Source organism: Clytia hemisphaerica, unplaced genomic scaffold, assembly GCF_902728285.1.
Source record: "Clytia hemisphaerica strain Z4C2 unplaced genomic scaffold, Clytia hemisphaerica genome assembly, whole genome shotgun sequence".
Lineage (NCBI taxonomy): Eukaryota > Metazoa > Cnidaria > Hydrozoa > Leptothecata > Clytiidae > Clytia > Clytia hemisphaerica.
In genome coordinates, this window is record NW_027103595.1 from 2,017,040 (window position 1) to 2,034,063 (window position 17,024).

Sequence of the window (17,024 nt, forward strand, 5' to 3'; positions counted from 1 at the left end):
ACCTCACAATATTTAAAAAAAATTCTGCAATAAGTCTCAACATTCAAGTTTTTTCTTTTCCCTTCCACCCGCCCTTCTTTGTTTATGTTTTCGGCTGCCATCTTTTTTCGTCGCTAGTGACGTCGAATTTTATAAAAAAAACACGGCGTCGACAAATTCGGTCAAGTTCTCCATCGTAGACGCGAAAGTGGTAACAAGTGATAGACCAACAGAGTGATCAAAAAATCGCGTGTTGGGATAGAGATAGGCTAATTCAATCGCAGCATTCGCATAAAATTTATCGATTTGCTCGGGCCGTCTTTGGATGCGTGGGCTAAACAAAACCGATTCTACTGCGACCGTGGCTTTCTTGCTCCGAACCAAATCCAAGATGGCGCCTGAAATTCACGTTTTGGCTCTTGGTCAATGTTTTGATTTTTTTATGGCTTTTGAGACTTATGAAGGAAAATTCAATGTTTCAAATGTTGTTTATTCATTTTAGTTTAGCTCTGACATACACCCACAGAAATGGCTGCTCATACTTATTGACCTAAAAGCTTTGAAAGACTGTTTTGAAAGGTTTATTGATTGTACGTACACTGATTTTGCTTGGATGTTTTCTCATTTTTGTTCAAGATGAAGGCTCAAACATCAACCAAATTATTACAGGTATATGTTCTCTTATGTAATGATTACTTTTCTCTTGCTATCTGCTTGATTATTAGGAGGAATGAAGCATTTTATCAGAACAATTATAACTTAACGTGTGCGAAATGTCTGTCAGGCATTCAACCGACAAAAAATTTGATTCAAACACTAAGAGGTTGACTAGTTTAGGCTCTCTTTGTATTGTTGGATATTTGGATACTCTTTTTGGATAAAATATTGGTGAAATTTTATGTTTGTTGAGCTTTTAAGCGGTTTCGATGATCAGTTTTTTGGGTTTATACTTTTTGCAATCAGACTTCAAAAAACTTTCATGAGAACTTTTTAATAGATTTGGAAGATAAACAAATACCAACTCTTAGTTCTGGAAATTATTTTTTGGCTTGAAAAGGTCTCAAAACTCCAAATTAAATGATATTATTTATGATTTTTTAGCCATGATATGTTCAGGTGCTCAAAGGGCATTCCAACAGGAAAAAAGTTAGTATTTTTGACAGGTGAAGATTCAGATTGTTCCATGTACAATTGCCTGTTATCATCTGAAAAAATTCTTGGAAAATATTCAAATTTTCAAAAGATACAGAGGTTTTTGCTACTTATTTCTTACAAAAAATTGTTTCCTATAAAATGATAAATAAATCTTGAAAACTGCGGGCCAATCAGATACCGGTATCTGGTCACGTGTCATACCGTGAGTGGTCCTAAATCCGACAGCCTTGCCTAAATCCGACCCCCCAAATAACTGCTATGAAAAAAAATTATATGTTTACAAACATTCCCTCTCCAAGTTGAACAATAAACTATTGCAAGAACTCTCGCGAAACAAAACATCTAACAAGATGACTATAATGTCAAGAGTCAATTATTGTGATTGAAAAAGTGTGAGTTGTAAAAATGATTACCTCTATTTACTATTATTCTGAATCCGTTGCTCGTGTTTAAAATGTTAACAATTTTGTAATAAAAAATTATGTTTTGTATAAGAAGCAATTATTGTTATATGGTTCAATTGGTTCAGTGTATCAAATCTCTCAGTTTAGTTGACACTTTGGTATCTTCATTGCGTCACAGCGAGAGTTTCGTTTTTATTTTAGTTTGTATCTTTGAAAGACCCCATCGGATTTAGGCAGGGCTGTCGGATTTAGGACTACTCACGGTAGTTTTTCCCAGACCCCGCCGAACGCGGTTTTGTAAAATTCCGCTGGAGAAACTTTTCAGATCATCATATGCCTTAGCAATGGTGATCGGTTATGAGATTATTAATCCTCGAATCCTGCGAAGAGTTGTCTGAGTTCGTGAGTTTTAATGTACCCAAACTCCTCTTTGATTTGGCCATCTAGGCATTTTTTCTGTAAGTTGGATTCATTCAGAAAACATACGCAAAAAATCTTTATTAATTAATTTTCCAAATTCTCAGTCAGAACACATTAACGAAGAGTCGAAAATACTTCTATTTATTTTCCAGGGAGTGGATAGGAAAGTTAAACTTTTCCAGAACCCAAGAACACATCAGCCCGAGAGAACACATCAATCAATATTTCATATCGAACACATCTATTTTTCATTTTTCATGAAACACTTCATGAGTTTTTTTTGTATCATTATCACATTATCATCAGAACACATCATATTTTTTAGACATTTGCTATTTGGATATCATCATGCAAGCTTTACTATTTTACACGCCTTTCCTTCTAAAGAACACATTAAAATTTCTAGCTGGTGGTTAATACGGAACCTTGTAAGAACAGATCAAAATTTCTAGCCGAAACATACACACAGAACGACAGAACACATCGAAAAAAAGGTCGCCTCGCCGGCTGCTTTCGATTAGTACACCAACAAGTGATTTGTAGGCAATTTTGGTCACATGCCCAGCAGTGTTTTTTAAGAATTCAAGCTCAGCTTGTTTCAGCAATAACACAAAATCCATTGAAACATACCAAAGACCACCACGATCTTTTGAATACACTAACTTATATGTTTCTGTTTTGTCAATCTTCATCGATTTCAAAAGTTGAATGCACTGTTGGAACTCGTCCTTTTCCCAATGTTTACTCTAGCCTGGGAATCCAAGCTCATAATTTTAGAAAAAACAAAAAATACCTCACCTCACAAAGTTCTAAAATTATAGAGCTTGGTGCAGGTAGATTAGTAGTCTGACACAGAATGTTATAAACAGTCTGTGTGTGAACCCTTGTTGACAGACTTTCTGAACTTTGGAAACCCAGGCAAGCACACATAATCAACTTACCATAAAACTCCTCCACAATCTATAAAGACTTTCAAAGCTACTAAAAACCAAATAAAAACATCAGCCACATGTATTTAGACTTCCAGCCAACAGCCATTTTGTTTTGAAATGATTCTATGTTTTCATTTTCATTTGTTTTCCTTTTTTCTGCAGAGTCAGCTTTTTCCATAAATTATGCGCGCGCATCGAAAATATCAAAATGCGCGCGAAAGTACTGCTAAGTAATACGCCAAAAGCTGGCCAATCAGGCCGAACCTGCATTGCAGGGAAAAATCTCCCTGCAGGCGAGTTACCTGCACCAAGCGTTAAACCAGCAGCAAAAATATCATAAACAAGACTGTGAAAAAAGTTTAACGCTTGGATTCCCAGGCTATGTTTACTCTTTCGCAATTTTCTATAAATCTTTTGAACAACATGTCCGGAAACGTATTGAATTACATAAATATCTTTCTCGGTCAAAACAATTTTTGGAGCCTCAGATTCAGATTTCCTATTCAATAGATGAGAGATGCATCTGTTTGATAAATCATGCATCAGGAGATGACTTGCTCTTTTGTCAGTTAGAAGGCTTTGCATGTTAACTGACGCTTGGCGAAATCTTTCAAAAAATGAGTCAACATTACTTTCCTTGAATTTGAGGATATCTTCCTTCAAGGACAGAAATAGTTCATTTGACTGTTCGTCTGAGGCTTCAAAGCCCTGAAAATTTCCAGTATGGATTCCACGAAATCTCGCGCCGAAGATATTTTTCCTTACAGCAAGCCGAACGCCAAGCAAAATTTCTTTTGTACCAACATTCAATTTTTCAATAAGGGTGCAAGATGGGAAAAGAGGCGCATGCGCCAACATGATTAATAAATTGACGCGAGCGTAAGCGAGCGAAAGCAAATTTAGCCAAATGAAAGCTAAAAATCGATGGATTATGGAGTCATTCGCACCGAGCTGGAATTATTACTTTACGCCAACTGAAAATCAAACAAGAAGCCCGTTGGGCGTGAAGGCCCAGCGAAAAGTAACGTGTTGAAAACGAGCGTGCAAAACAGCAAATGTATGACCCTGTTGACATGGATCAAAGACAGGAAAAATTTTTTCAAAGTCACCGTGGTACTTATCAATAGTTAGACACTTGAAACTTTATTGAATGGTCTCCATTCCAACCGGGTCTACAGGCGCAGGTTCACGGTTGAATACTGTCGGGTACCTAATAGCTGGGGGGTTTGGAATAAGCGGGGGGGAGGTTGGAAAAAATCTCAAAACTTAATAAGCGGCGGGGGGTTGGAATAAAAATGTCCTAGGTGGAAAATTTCCATAAATTATGCGCGCCCATAGAAAAATATAAAAAAACCTGCAAATATATAGTGAGTGGGCGCTTTTTAACCAATTAGGTGCACTCACATATGCAGGGAGAAATATCCCTGCAGGCATGTTAGTTGGACCAGACTGTAAACCAGAAAAATAATTTTTAAAAAAACTAGACGGTGAAATAGTTTACAGTCTGTATATCCAGGCCAATAAAATTCATGTGGATAATGTGAGTTAACAGTTTAATGTGACAGATCCAGAAATGACCATTTTCACTGTTCATGCGTTGCAACAATGAAAAATGTTTCAATATAGTTCAAATTTACCCATGAGCTGCATTTTAGTGTCCATTAACAAATTCCAGAATCAGTTTATACTTTTTAAACAATAAATAATTATGTGAGTCGAGTTTGAAAAATCAAGCCACTGACCGTTTAATGCGACAGATCCAGACAGAAATGGCCATTTTATTTAATATACGTAGAATCATGAAAAAAGTCCCAATCTTGTTCAAATTTACACATTGGGCTGCATTTTAGTCTCCAATAACTTAATTCCATAATCAGCTTACTTGAAATAATTCTGTGTCGAGTTTGAAAAATCAAGCCACCAATCGTCAAACGAGACACAACCAGAAATAACCATTTTCACGCGTAACATCATGGAAAAAGTTCCAATCTTGTTCGAATTTACACACGAGCTCCATTTTAGTGTCCATTACCAAATTCCAGAATCAGTTAACTTGTAATAATTATGTGTTGAGTTTGAAAATCATACCACGCACACGTCCCACCACTGACCATTGTTTTGGTAAAACAGCGACATATCCAGAAGTGACTGTTTTCTTGTGTAGCATCAACAAAAAAGTTCCAATCTTATTCAATTTTACAAATCAGCTGCATTTCAGTTTATTTATTTCCAAAAGCGGAAGCCATTATTTCCTAAAAATAAAATCTTTTTGAAAACAAGAAGCTAAAAAATGAAAGTGATTTTTAGGTAGAATTTTCACTCATAAAACTTTATTAAAACTTGAGCAAAGACTATAAGTAATAAGATATGACAGAATGTTGAAAAAGGTTTATAAAGAAAAATCATTACAAAATTTCTTTGGTTTGAAAGTCTCTTGACCACTAAAGCAAAGAGAATGTTCAAAAAAGTATGAATCAACCTCCTCGCTTCGACCGCCATCTTTTTTTGTTTTGAAAATTGTTTTGAAGGAGCGCGGAATCAGAAAATATATCTTTTATAGCCAGTATCCGACTTTAGCAAGCTTTTCCCTCTCCAGACGGCAAAATTAAAAAGTGTGTTACTGGTTTTAAGCGCCGTTTCTACCAAAACGGACGGACAGACAGCGGAAGGATGAGGACGGAAAGTTGCAAATGAAAGGCCCTATCGCTAGCGCTGGGCCAACAATCTTTGTAAGTACCCTTACGCCAATGCGCCAAAAACGTTTTAGTTGTACGCCGAAGATCTTCGGCGTTAGTTACACGAAATCCATACTGGGAAATTTGCACGAAATGCCTCTGGATAGCACAAATCACCAGCAAGATGTTGACATGCATTTTTGATGTATCTCTTAATGTCCTCTGGTCCCAGACGCTCTTTGGCTTTTATAATACGATCCTCTTCTACTTTCTGTTTTTCAGCCAATACTTCCAAGGGATGCTTTACAGCTCTATGACGTTTGATACCACCTTGTGTTTTACATACTTTGCCACAACCACTTACATCACAGACAAACGAGGTTTGTTTTGAACTTTCTGCAAGCTGAAAATGGAAATGAAATTATTGTTGATACTTGTATTGTTTAAATTATATAAAATATAAAGTTAAAAGAATTAGCTTTCACAGTATATTAAAAGCATCCCCAATGATGAATGAATATCTTATGGAGTACAGTTTCATAATTCATAATATGTATATACAAGAGGTTAGCTATAATCTATACAAAGGATGGTGCTCTATAGCTACTGAAGTGACAGGACCAGGAGGAAACGAGGGAACAAGTAGTGCAAATAAATATGTATCTCCTCTTTTAATAATCTTTCCTGAAAGCAAAAACGCATAAGACTTACATCTGATTCAAGAGAATTAACTTGTTGTAAAATTTCTTCATCGTAATCAAAAAATCCATCCTCAAGTAAGGACATAACATCTTCAATAGCTAAAGATTCATCAGACATATTCATTCTTGACTGTAAATTGCTTGCTGATTCCGCCATATTGTTTTGATTTGACCCCGTCAAGAGGTCTGGACCCTAATTTATCGAGCTCGACTTTCGAGAACAAAAGAAAAATCGGAGAACAATAGGGTGGTTCCCGTCTATGGTTTTACTCTTTCTTATGTCTATGTTGACATTCAGATTGACTAATTTTTTGGCCGAACAGTTTGATCAAAGCACGGTCAACTCTGGTCAACTGCCAGCTGTGAGTAAGCACCTCCAGTTGGGTTAAACACTGTCAAACCCAGTTTGAGTAAGCACCTCAAGCTGATTGAAAGTACAAGGAATTAAAGTTAAAGAAATGGAAGAGGAGGACTTTTTAATTGATTTAGACACTGCATTGAATGTTCCATGCATTTCCGAAATTCTAGCAGATCAACTGGTGGACGTACTTTTTCTTGTGCTGTTGACTGTTTTCTTGAAATTTGTTATCGCTTGTTTCAAAAGCCAAAATATCATTTGAAGAATCGAGTGACTTTTTTAATTTGCTTCAAATAAGTGGATCAATGGAAATTCCATTTGAAAATGACGATGTTAAAAGTAATGCTTTTCGACTGCTGGATGAAATTAGAGAACCATTATGGTCAAGGATCATTGAAAATTGTAGTACGTTTATACAAAAAGAAATAGTGACGCAGAGTTTCAAGAGATTTTTGGAAGTAACATTTTCAAGAACTTATCAGAAAGAGAGAAACATGTTTTTGAAGTAACGTAGAGAAACAGGTAACATTGTTAGTATCCTTTCAAAAATTATGTATCCAGAGATAATGATTGATGCAAGTTCATGGCCAAACTGTGTATTGAATTCTCTTCTTAATCCAAGTTCAGTAATAAATTGCGATACTTCCTCTGTCAATATACCGGCACAGGTTCAAGCTTTTGATCTTTCAAGTTTTCTCTTGATAGAATTTTCCACTCCATTATGCCTAAACAATTGCAGATTTTTTGAGCAGATTTCAGTGGAAGAAATTAACTATAAATTACATGCCATTGTAAGGAGTTGCGGTTTCCATTTTGCGTGTGCAATTTTTATTGAAAACAAATGGGTTTACATTGATGATTTTAATCCTGACAAAATATTATATCAAAATATAAATGAGTTGTTCGCAGAAAATACAGGAGGATGGTTCTTTGCTTTTTACAAAAAACTTAATTCAGAAGAAATTGATTTTGCAATTGATACTGATATTCTTCAATCAGCTAAAACTAATGACAAAAAAGCTGACGCTTCAACGAAAGTCAGTGAGAATATTGAGACCAAAAAAGAATATCCTAGCCGAAAACGAAATATAACCATAATGCAGGTCTTTGCGATCAAAGCAATAAAAAAAGCAAACTTGATGATATGTTCAAAAAAATTGACAAAAGGGTAAAAAAATCAAAACGAAAAGAAGAACATAAAAAATATTACGATCCTGTTAAACGAAAAACAAATTATGACTCTAAAAAGCAAAAAGAAAGTTATGATCCTAAAAAGCGAAAAGAAAGGTACGATCCAGAACAGCGAAAAAAAAGGTATGATTCAGAACAGCGAAAAGAAAGATACAATCCAGAACAGCGAAAAGAAAGATACGATCCAGAACAGCGAAAAGAAAGATATGATCCAGAACAGCGAAAAGAAAGATATTATTCTAAAAAACAAGCTGAAAAATCAAAAACTGTAGAAACAGACATTGACGACATCAATATGAGTAAAAACATGAAAGATTTTCAGAAATCAATGAAGTTCACCATGACTCAATGTCAATCATGTTTTGAATCTTGGCCTATAAAAAGTATAGTCATCTGGGGTAATTACGGGACAGTTAAAATTAAGGGGTAAATACGGGACACCCCTAAAAATGGTGCTATTATTATAAATTTGGATTCAGATGGAGAGGATTTTGGAGATTCTAACAGTCATTCTAACTGCTAGAAAAATGTCTAGTTAGATTATTCTAACATATACTTTTGATGATTCAATAAAAGTTTCACATGTCACCATAAAAATCAATTTTCGTAGTTTTAGAAGGAACTTTTCAAGCTTTAGTGTCAGGAAGAACTGCAATCACTTTGATTATGTTTTGACTGAATTCTGACATCAAGAAACTATGGTTTGAAATCATAATAGTCACATTATCAAACAAGGCACCTTATCTCTAAAAAGTGTGTCCCATATTTACCCCGTAGTGAAATCTTAATCTTGGGGTAATTATGGGACACTAAAGTTTGAGTTTGAAGTGTTTATTTTTTATAAGAAAACTACAAACTTGATTTTCTAGTTTAATGGAATCATAACTACACTCTAAGTCTTTCAAAACCTGCAAAGGTTTGCATCTAAATATACTTCAGTTGGTCTAGATTGCTCTATAGAAATATTATTGATTGAAGTGTCCCGTTATTACCCCCAAATGGGAAAAAGGCTGGGGTAAAAATGGGACACTGTCACTAATTTTGTTGAAAGTCCTTTAAATGATAGCACTTGGATTTGAAGTCATCAAGTGGATGCAAAACCTCAAATATCACAGCCTTTTGGAAAGATATCTGGATTTTTCAATAACATTTTATACCTGTCCCATAATTACCCCGAGGGTGTCCCGTAATTACCCCAAAATGCGGGGTATTTATGGGACACCTTTAAAATAATTTTTAGGAGCATCTACTAAATTTCAAGGAAAAGTAATAAATCTTGTGTAAAGGTCATACTCTGATAAATGAAATATCAAAAAATTGGATTTAGAGTAATGCCCAAATATGTCAAAATCGTCCCGTAATTACCCCAGATGACTATACCTCTAAAGTAAAGTCAATTAGTGATTACATTTGTACGCGTTGCATTTCTTATAATCTTGCAATTGCCATTGTTATGATTATACAATTTATTATAGAATTCTTTAAATATTATATTGCTGCGGTGGCATGTTAGTGTAAGCTATGTACTAGTATGTAAAAATAGTCTAAAATTTTTTATATAGTATACACTTTCAAGCACCTGTTTACCGTTTTTAATCGGAGTGAATAAACATTTCCATTTTGAAATTTGAATTTTCACAACGAGACGAATGGTGATTCATGTCGTCACAAATTTGACTTTCATGTCGGTATCTAAAATTTTTCTTTTTCCACAGAGTATTTTCATGTAACCTTTTGAAAATTAAAAGTATTGACTTCGTTTATCTTAGATTTTCAACACTCTGTATTTGTGAAAGTTTTTGTTCTATGTATGTATGGTGTAGGAGGCCCGGAAAACCCGAGTTACAAAAACTCGAGTTACAAAAACCCGAGTTACAAAAACCCGAGTTACGACGAATGTGACGTCACAAGTCTCAAATTATGACGTCATAAGTGGGCTTTTTAACTCGAAAAAGTTTTTACTGTTGTTTTGTAACTCGAAATATTTTTTTAAAACTTTGTTTTAGAGTTACGTACTCGAAAATAAATTTTAAATTTCATTTTTCGAGTTACGTAACTTGAAATTGTAGTACATTATTTGAACTTTCGAGTTATCTTCAGGTGAAACCAAGTGGGCCAAAGATTCTAGAATGGGCTCTTCCAGAAAAAAACCATTCATGGGGGGTGGAGGATATATTGTCCAGGGATATTGAAAAAAAACCTGAAAAACTGCCATGTCCATGGGGTGAATCAGCGATGTCCAGGGGTAAATATTTGTGTCCAGGGGGTCAATTTGATGCTTGTCCAGGGGTAAAACACGTGTCCAGGGGGTGAAAAATCGAAATGTCCAGGGGTAGATCAAAGACAAAATAATATATCCTCCACCCCCCATGAACGAATTTTTTCTGGAAGAGCCCAATTCATATTATTAATAAATATACACCATTTCTTTCGAGAAGATTCAATAGATCCGATTAGAATAGAAACTGGAAATTATAGAAACAGCGTCAAAAGATCTAATTTACAAAACAATAAGAGAAAGAGCAGACGTCATAAACAAGATTTTGAACAATCAGAAAAATCTTAACGATTACAATTCATTATATCATTTTTGTACATTGTGCAATCGAGAATCTTTTCAAAGAAATATGTGTTGTGTTTTTATAAGAACATCTAAAAATTCGAAGCCTTCAGATCTTTTGCTTTTTAGTTGAGCCTTAAAATCTTCTTAAAATGTTCCTTTTTCACTATTAGCATTAAGGCGAGACCACATTAATTTGTTGCTCTACGGGCACGACCGACCCAGCATTTTCTGCAAACAAGAAAATAATAATATTGAATTTCCTGTGCCACAAATTTCTAATAATAATCATTTAAAAAAATTACACTTAAAAAAAGTTGAAAATAATCTAGAATCATGAACTCTATGCACGAAAGATTTTATTACAAACTCCATCAAAGATAAATGATGAATTTTCGACCAAGATTATTTGAAAATATTACTTAAAGCCTAATTACCTTCCTTGATTACAGTATATGGCCCCCAAAACGGAGACGGCCCCCAAAACGGAGGTTTTCATTAAAATGAAGATTCTGACTTGTAGATTTATCAGAATTAAACAATTTTTGTTTATTTTGAAAGAATGATGGCGGCTATGCTTAAAAATGAAACTACAATGAAGGAAAATGAAATGTTACCGGTAGTTGTTGACGTTGAAATTACAAGAGAATTACCGACAAATCGCCCTGATGTCGTATTGAAATCCGATAAGGGTGTGAAATCATCAACTGAGTGTGCATTAAACTCGATCCTGAACACCTCACCAAGAGTGAAACCAATGAAAATAACAATTTAACAAGTGACACAAAAAATATTGAATCAACATCTCCCTTATCAACCGAATACAAATCCCAATTATCCACATCGCAAATGATAATTAACAATCCAGTTAAAATTGATCGTAAATGTCTTCAAAATCCCCCAGCATTGCAAAATCAAATTTCTCTAAATCATGATAGCGGCAATAGCCAGTGCTTCACGAAAATTATTAGAAAGTTGCCAAAGCACTCCAAATCCAAACCCCTGAGAAATATCGATTCCATAGATCCTGGTCTACGAGATGAAATGATACGACCCATGAAACGGAAATGTTTGCTACAAGATCAAGTTTTTGATCAGAAAACTGGAATTGACAATAACTGCTCACAATCAAAGCGACATAGAAATGAGAATTATGTTACAGAGATTGTTGAAGCAGATGTTGAAATTACTACAGAGAAAACAGTAAATAGGCCAGAAAATGCTACGGCGATTCTCGAAAGAGGTGAGAAGTTTACTACGGAGAGTTTGACACATGCGACAGAAGGTATAATATCAACAAACATTAAACACTCTAATGCTGAGTGCATGGTTGCGAATGAAACGATTCAGAGCAGCGACCAACGACTTTTCTCCTCGAGGAAAGACAAACAAAGGAAGCGAAGATCAATCCACCGACGTCAGAAGTCGGGAAACAAAGAAAATGTGGCACCGAAAATCCATCTCGCTAAACGTACACCGATAAAAAGACGGTCGAGTACCCGATACCCGGATTCCGACAACCATCTTGATTCGTCAAAGAAAAGAAATTTTGTTGATCTTCATGATGAATGTCCTCGACCAATCAAAATCAACAACAAGACACGAAGAAAAAGTTCAAGTAAATCAACGTTTGAAAGAGAGCCATCAACATTCGAGGTAATTAACTTTAACGATGGTTCCAATACCTCTACTCTTGTCTCCCGAATAGACGGGGGGGGGGTCCGAATAAGCAGGGGGGTAAAGAAATTTTCTAAATTCTTATAAGCGGGGGGGGCATGGAATAAGAGGGGGGGGGTAATTTAAAGACATAATTTTTTTTAACTGATATCAATTTCAACAACAAAAAAGAAACTTTAACAAATAAACACGTAAAATAAGAACCAATACTAACAAAAAGGAAAATTTACACAAATTTACAAAGTTTAAGGTCTATTTACACTGTAATAAAATATTGAATTATTCGAATTTAATTAGCGGGGGGGGTCTTAATAAGAGCGGGGGGATGGATTTTTTCTCTCTTAGCAATTAGTGGGGGGGACGTCTATTCGGGAGACAAGAGTATTGTCTTACCTCTCATAATTTTCAACTGAAAATTTTGCCCAAATTTCGTCCACGGTGGGGAAGATACTTTAGGCGTACAAACTTTACGCCTAAAGTACCCTACAATTTCAGGAAAATTGACTTTGATTTTATCTCCATGTGAAATTCAATGGAAAAAGTCGCGCTCGCTAGAATTTTTATCCCCGTTGGGATTGGATATAAATTTACATCGTTGAATGCGAGGGCTGTGAGACAGAGGTGTACAACATACACTTTTTTTTTCAAGTCTAAAAACCTATACCATTTCTATAATGAAAACTGATGCCATGCTTTGGTTTTGTGTCAATAGTTTTTTAAATTTTTTTACTTTCAGGAATTTGTTCAAGATGTTCATGATATCTCTACTGTTACCAAAATGTTCATCCGGTAGGTCCACTGATCGCTAACTACTTTTCTGGATCACGCTTCTCATGTTTAGGAAGTGTGTCCAGTTTAAGAGTCAACTAATCAAGCCTCATTTTCAAAAAGACACCTTATGTGGATTAATTTTGGTGGGGATTGAATTGGGCGAATTAAATCCCCGCCAAAATTTCAAAAACTGACCATCCAACAAATTAAAACTCTGCCAATTTAACAAAAAGAATATTATGTAAAAGGTCACAATTTTTCAGTATATTTTATAGTAATTTCTAGAAATTGCCCTTTTAGTTTCTCAAACTTTCCGATTCGCCGAATTAAATCCCCACCAAATTTTACTAAATCGATCTATCGCTAAATTGAATCCCCGCCAAAATCGTACTTTGGCCAATCGCCAAATCTAATCCACGCCAAAATTAACCTACTCGAGGTATCTAGCGCATTCTGCATGCACGTGCATTTTGATTGTATTTTTCATCACTTTCATTTTTAGAAAAGCACCAGAATTTGAGCAAGAATTAAAAATCATCTGCATGGCTGTACTAATCGATTTCTCAGGACCAATCAAAAAGCTTCGTTCTTTATAATATTTTCCCAGTTTTAATGTTTAATGTTGATTACTGCTTTTGTTATTTTATCTTTTATGCGGCATTATTCAGATTTATAAACTTACTCTCGGGTACCTAATAAGCGCATACTTACCCCACTAATTAATTTTTCACATCCACACATGACATTCCCCCCTCGCTTATTAATTTTTGGGAAAATGTTTTTGAAAGTTCCCTTTTTTGCCATAATTCTGCTGTATCAGCCTCCTTTTCAAAAATGTTTCCTCCAGGACATAATATTCCAACCCCCCCCCCGCTTATTAAGTTTTGAAAATTTTTTCCACCCATCCCGCTTATTTCAAACCCCCGTTTATTAATACCCGATAATAATCTTCTGTATATATTTGCCTTTATATGGACCAGTTTTTTCTCTATTGTTATTGGAGACCCTTTGATTGGTTGCCAGGGATATGTACTATGTCTCGTTCTGGGGGGGGGTTCACTTAGACAAAACTTGGTACGGGAACGTGCCGCTGGTGAGGGTCCCCTTCTTAGGCTCTGAAAATATCTGACAGGGTCCCAAATTCACCAAACATTCATATCTGTCATGGTCCACTTTTCAAATTCCAGCGGCACGTCCCCGTCGGCCGTCAAGGTTAGTGCCCGTGGATTTTCGTCATACGTTCATATACGCAGTGTGACCGAAAAAAAATAGAACAGAATTTAAATTAATAAGGATACTGTAAGGATCCGATTTTGAAAGCCTAATTTTTGGCCACACAGAAGATAGTTTTTAGATCGGATTCCCCCTCTCCCTGGTTTGGGATCATTTTTCTTGACCAATCGTTTGTTCAACATATGCACATTTATATTTTAGACATTATTTATTTCTTATTTTTAGAAGAATTAGTACCCCTACATTTGGTTACCTTTATATTTTTGTTAAAATTTTTGTATAATATATTACATACCATCTTTTTTAAAGTTTAAAAAGTATACCATTGGGCTCTTCCAGAAAAAAAACATTCATGGGGGGTGGAGGATATACTGTCCAGGGGTATTGGAAAAACTCCGAAAAACTGCCATGTCCATGGGGTAAATTTGCAATGTCCATGGGTAAATCTTTGTGTCCAGGGGGTCAATTTGATGCTTGTCCAGGGGTAAAACACGTGTCCAGGGGGTGAAAAATCGAAATGTCCAGGGGTAAATCACTGAAAAAATAATATATCCTCCACCCCCCATGAATGGTTTTTTTCTGGAAGAGCCCATTTTTGCATTCAACACGAAACTTGATAAGGCACTTGAAAGACCACGATGTTTTTTTCTGAAGATTCTTCTTCTTCTGAAGTTTTAGAGGACGAGAAAAAATTTACAGATAGCCAATCTCATTTTCTTTAGAGAAAGCTTTTATTCAAGATCTGCACCCCCTAATATCATCGTTTTTAATTTTACGACAGCTTGATAGTTGCAAGAGACATAATCCAGATCCCTTTACTCGAACAGTTCGAGAATCGAACTACTCGAGCTTATTCGAAATTGCTCGAATAAGTGAAGTTCGAGTGATCCCTTTACTCGAACTTTTGGAAATTTTAAAAAAATTGTGAGGAGTTCGAGAAGTTCGAGAAGTTCGAAAAGTTCGATTGAAACAATATGACGACTATGTGGATTTTATGAGCCTTACCAGAAGAATTTTGATCCAATTTCCTTCTATTTTGGAGCAAAAAAGAAACTAAATGCGGGTTGAACTAGAATTTGCAGAGTTTCAATTTTCAAACTTACTCGAACTTTACTGGAACTTTTAATATACCTCAGAATCCAAAGTTCGAGTAAGTTCAGTCATTACTTTAACTTATGCTTTTTGAAAATTGTGAGAGGTTTCTAAAAATAGTCTAAAAATAGATTTTATTTTTGACATAATCATTACTCTCGATGTGTTTGTACGAGTTCCAATCCCATCAACCTTTGCGCTAATCTCTTTTGCATGTTTGCATCATTTGACAAAAGATAATAACAACTTGCACGTATCTTTAATTGAGCCGCATTGAATTGTGGGATTGCAACTCGTACAAATGTCAAAAAAAGTGAAAAGTAATAAATATGACGTAAGCGTTGCGGAGTGCTATTTGTTTACTCAAGCTTTACTTGTTCGATTAAATTCGAGCAAAAAAGTGGTTCGGAAAGTTCGAGTAATGGGGATGGGGTCATATTGGGTAAAAACAGTAAAGTTACTTTCAGATGCTTGACTGCCCCCCCCCCCCCGCTTGCTAATTTTTCGATTTCTTTCAACCTCTTTCCCTAGACCTAGGACTAGCCTAGTATTAGTCTATAATTACCTTATTTGGAGGTATTAGAGGTAAAATTTCCATCCGCGATCTTAAAATTTTCTAAGACACTCAAAAGATGCCCTGACATTTTGGATCACAGATAGAATCTAGCGTCTTCATGGATTTCGCTTTTTACATTTTTGGGTTTGTAAATGTTACTTCCAATCCAGCGGTTGTAAGAAAACGAGGTGGGCCGCGTTACGTATGTAGGAAATAAATGATTTTCAATCCTGCATAGAAGCCTACTTAAGCCTACGACAAATTCCATTGGGTAGAATCCCGGGGGTTTATCTTTGTAAGTAGAGAGTCGAGAACTGAAAAGTCCTTTTTTGGGGCTTATGGGATTTAAGCTTAACGATAACCAAATCTTTAATGAACTTTGAAATTAATTTCTTATTCTTTTACTTTTTTAGCAAATTTAAAAAAAGAAAAACACTGGTACGAAAAATATGAATTGAAAGTACACGTTTTTATAAGAATCGACAAATTTGAGCTGAAGGCTAGACTGATCTTTTGGTGATTTTCAGGGTTGATTTGACTTACGATAATTATTTCCTCTGAAACCTGAGACTACGATTGTTTTTGAATTGTTCTAAAGTTTTTGTCAAGATTGAACCTCATACTCGTTTTGAATTGTTCTTATAAAAAACCGTGTACTTCAATCAGAATGTCATCGATGCAGTTTGGTTGACGAAAAAATGGCTTGGAAGTAAGTTCAAATAGCATAATAATTTTTCACACAACTTTACACAGGGAATATGACATAAACTAAAGAATTTACATTAAACTCTCTACAACTCGAACTTTTATTACCCAACTAAATAAAGCACTTTTCCCCAATTTCTCAAAAAAGACAACAAATTAAGTTACCAAGCATTTCTTAAATCTACATCTTAATACGCTTCTTTTGACGTATAAATGACCATGCCTAATGCTCCCAGCTCTCAGTTTCCTTTTTGGACGAGTAATCATCTTTCCGTGCGAGAGAGCCAAAGTGACATAAAGTCTGGGAAACAATACACCTAACAACCCTTATAAGCATTTGTAAAGGTCCTAGTCCTCTAGTTATGTTTGAAATTTCGAAATAAGGTCTACAGGTTTGATACAGTATCCCTTAGTATTTTTCGTATTTCTTTAAGAAAACTGAATAAAATTTCCTATTTTCATCATAGCATAAGATAAAAATAGCTTTCCAACGAGCCCTCGTTTAGCCTTCTAGCATGATTAGAACTCAAGTTATGCCCCTATTTCTACTTTTCGGCCTCTCCAGCCCACTGCGCCGCGATCAGCTTTTGCGGAGACTGGTAATGATTTGTTTTT

General features: G+C 35.4%; 1 protein-coding gene across 2 annotated transcripts; it reads left to right on the forward strand.

The window, feature by feature from the left end:
- Positions 1-273: 273 nt before the first annotated feature.
- LOC136801680 (uncharacterized) lies at positions 274-14,314 on the forward strand. 2 transcript variants are annotated; one of them, XM_067058326.1, is made up of 5 exons: positions 274-648; positions 5,848-7,146; positions 10,937-12,031; positions 12,789-12,841; positions 13,326-14,314. In XM_067058326.1, the coding sequence occupies exons 3-5, from the start codon at positions 11,225-11,227 to the stop codon at positions 13,417-13,419; spliced, it is 954 nt and encodes a 317-aa protein (XP_066914427.1). In that variant the 5' UTR covers positions 274-648; positions 5,848-7,146; positions 10,937-11,224; the 3' UTR covers positions 13,420-14,314. The 2 variants fall into 2 exon arrangements, with proteins under 2 accessions (XP_066914427.1, XP_066914428.1); XM_067058327.1 differs by having other exon boundaries at positions 5,848-5,945.
- The last annotated feature ends 2,710 nt before the right edge of the window (positions 14,315-17,024 follow it).

Bases quoted from the DNA above. Each gene is read 5' to 3' on its own strand.
- LOC136801680 (XM_067058326.1), top strand. From the start codon at position 11,225: ATGATAATTAACAATCCAGTTAAAATTGATCGTAAATGTCTTCAAAAT. The intron at 12,032-12,788 runs GTAATTAACTTT...TTTTACTTTCAG, and splicing joins GAGAGCCATCAACATTCGAG to GAATTTGTTCAAGATGTTCA. The intron at 12,842-13,325 runs GTAGGTCCACTG...TTTCATTTTTAG, and splicing joins GTTACCAAAATGTTCATCCG to AAAAGCACCAGAATTTGAGC.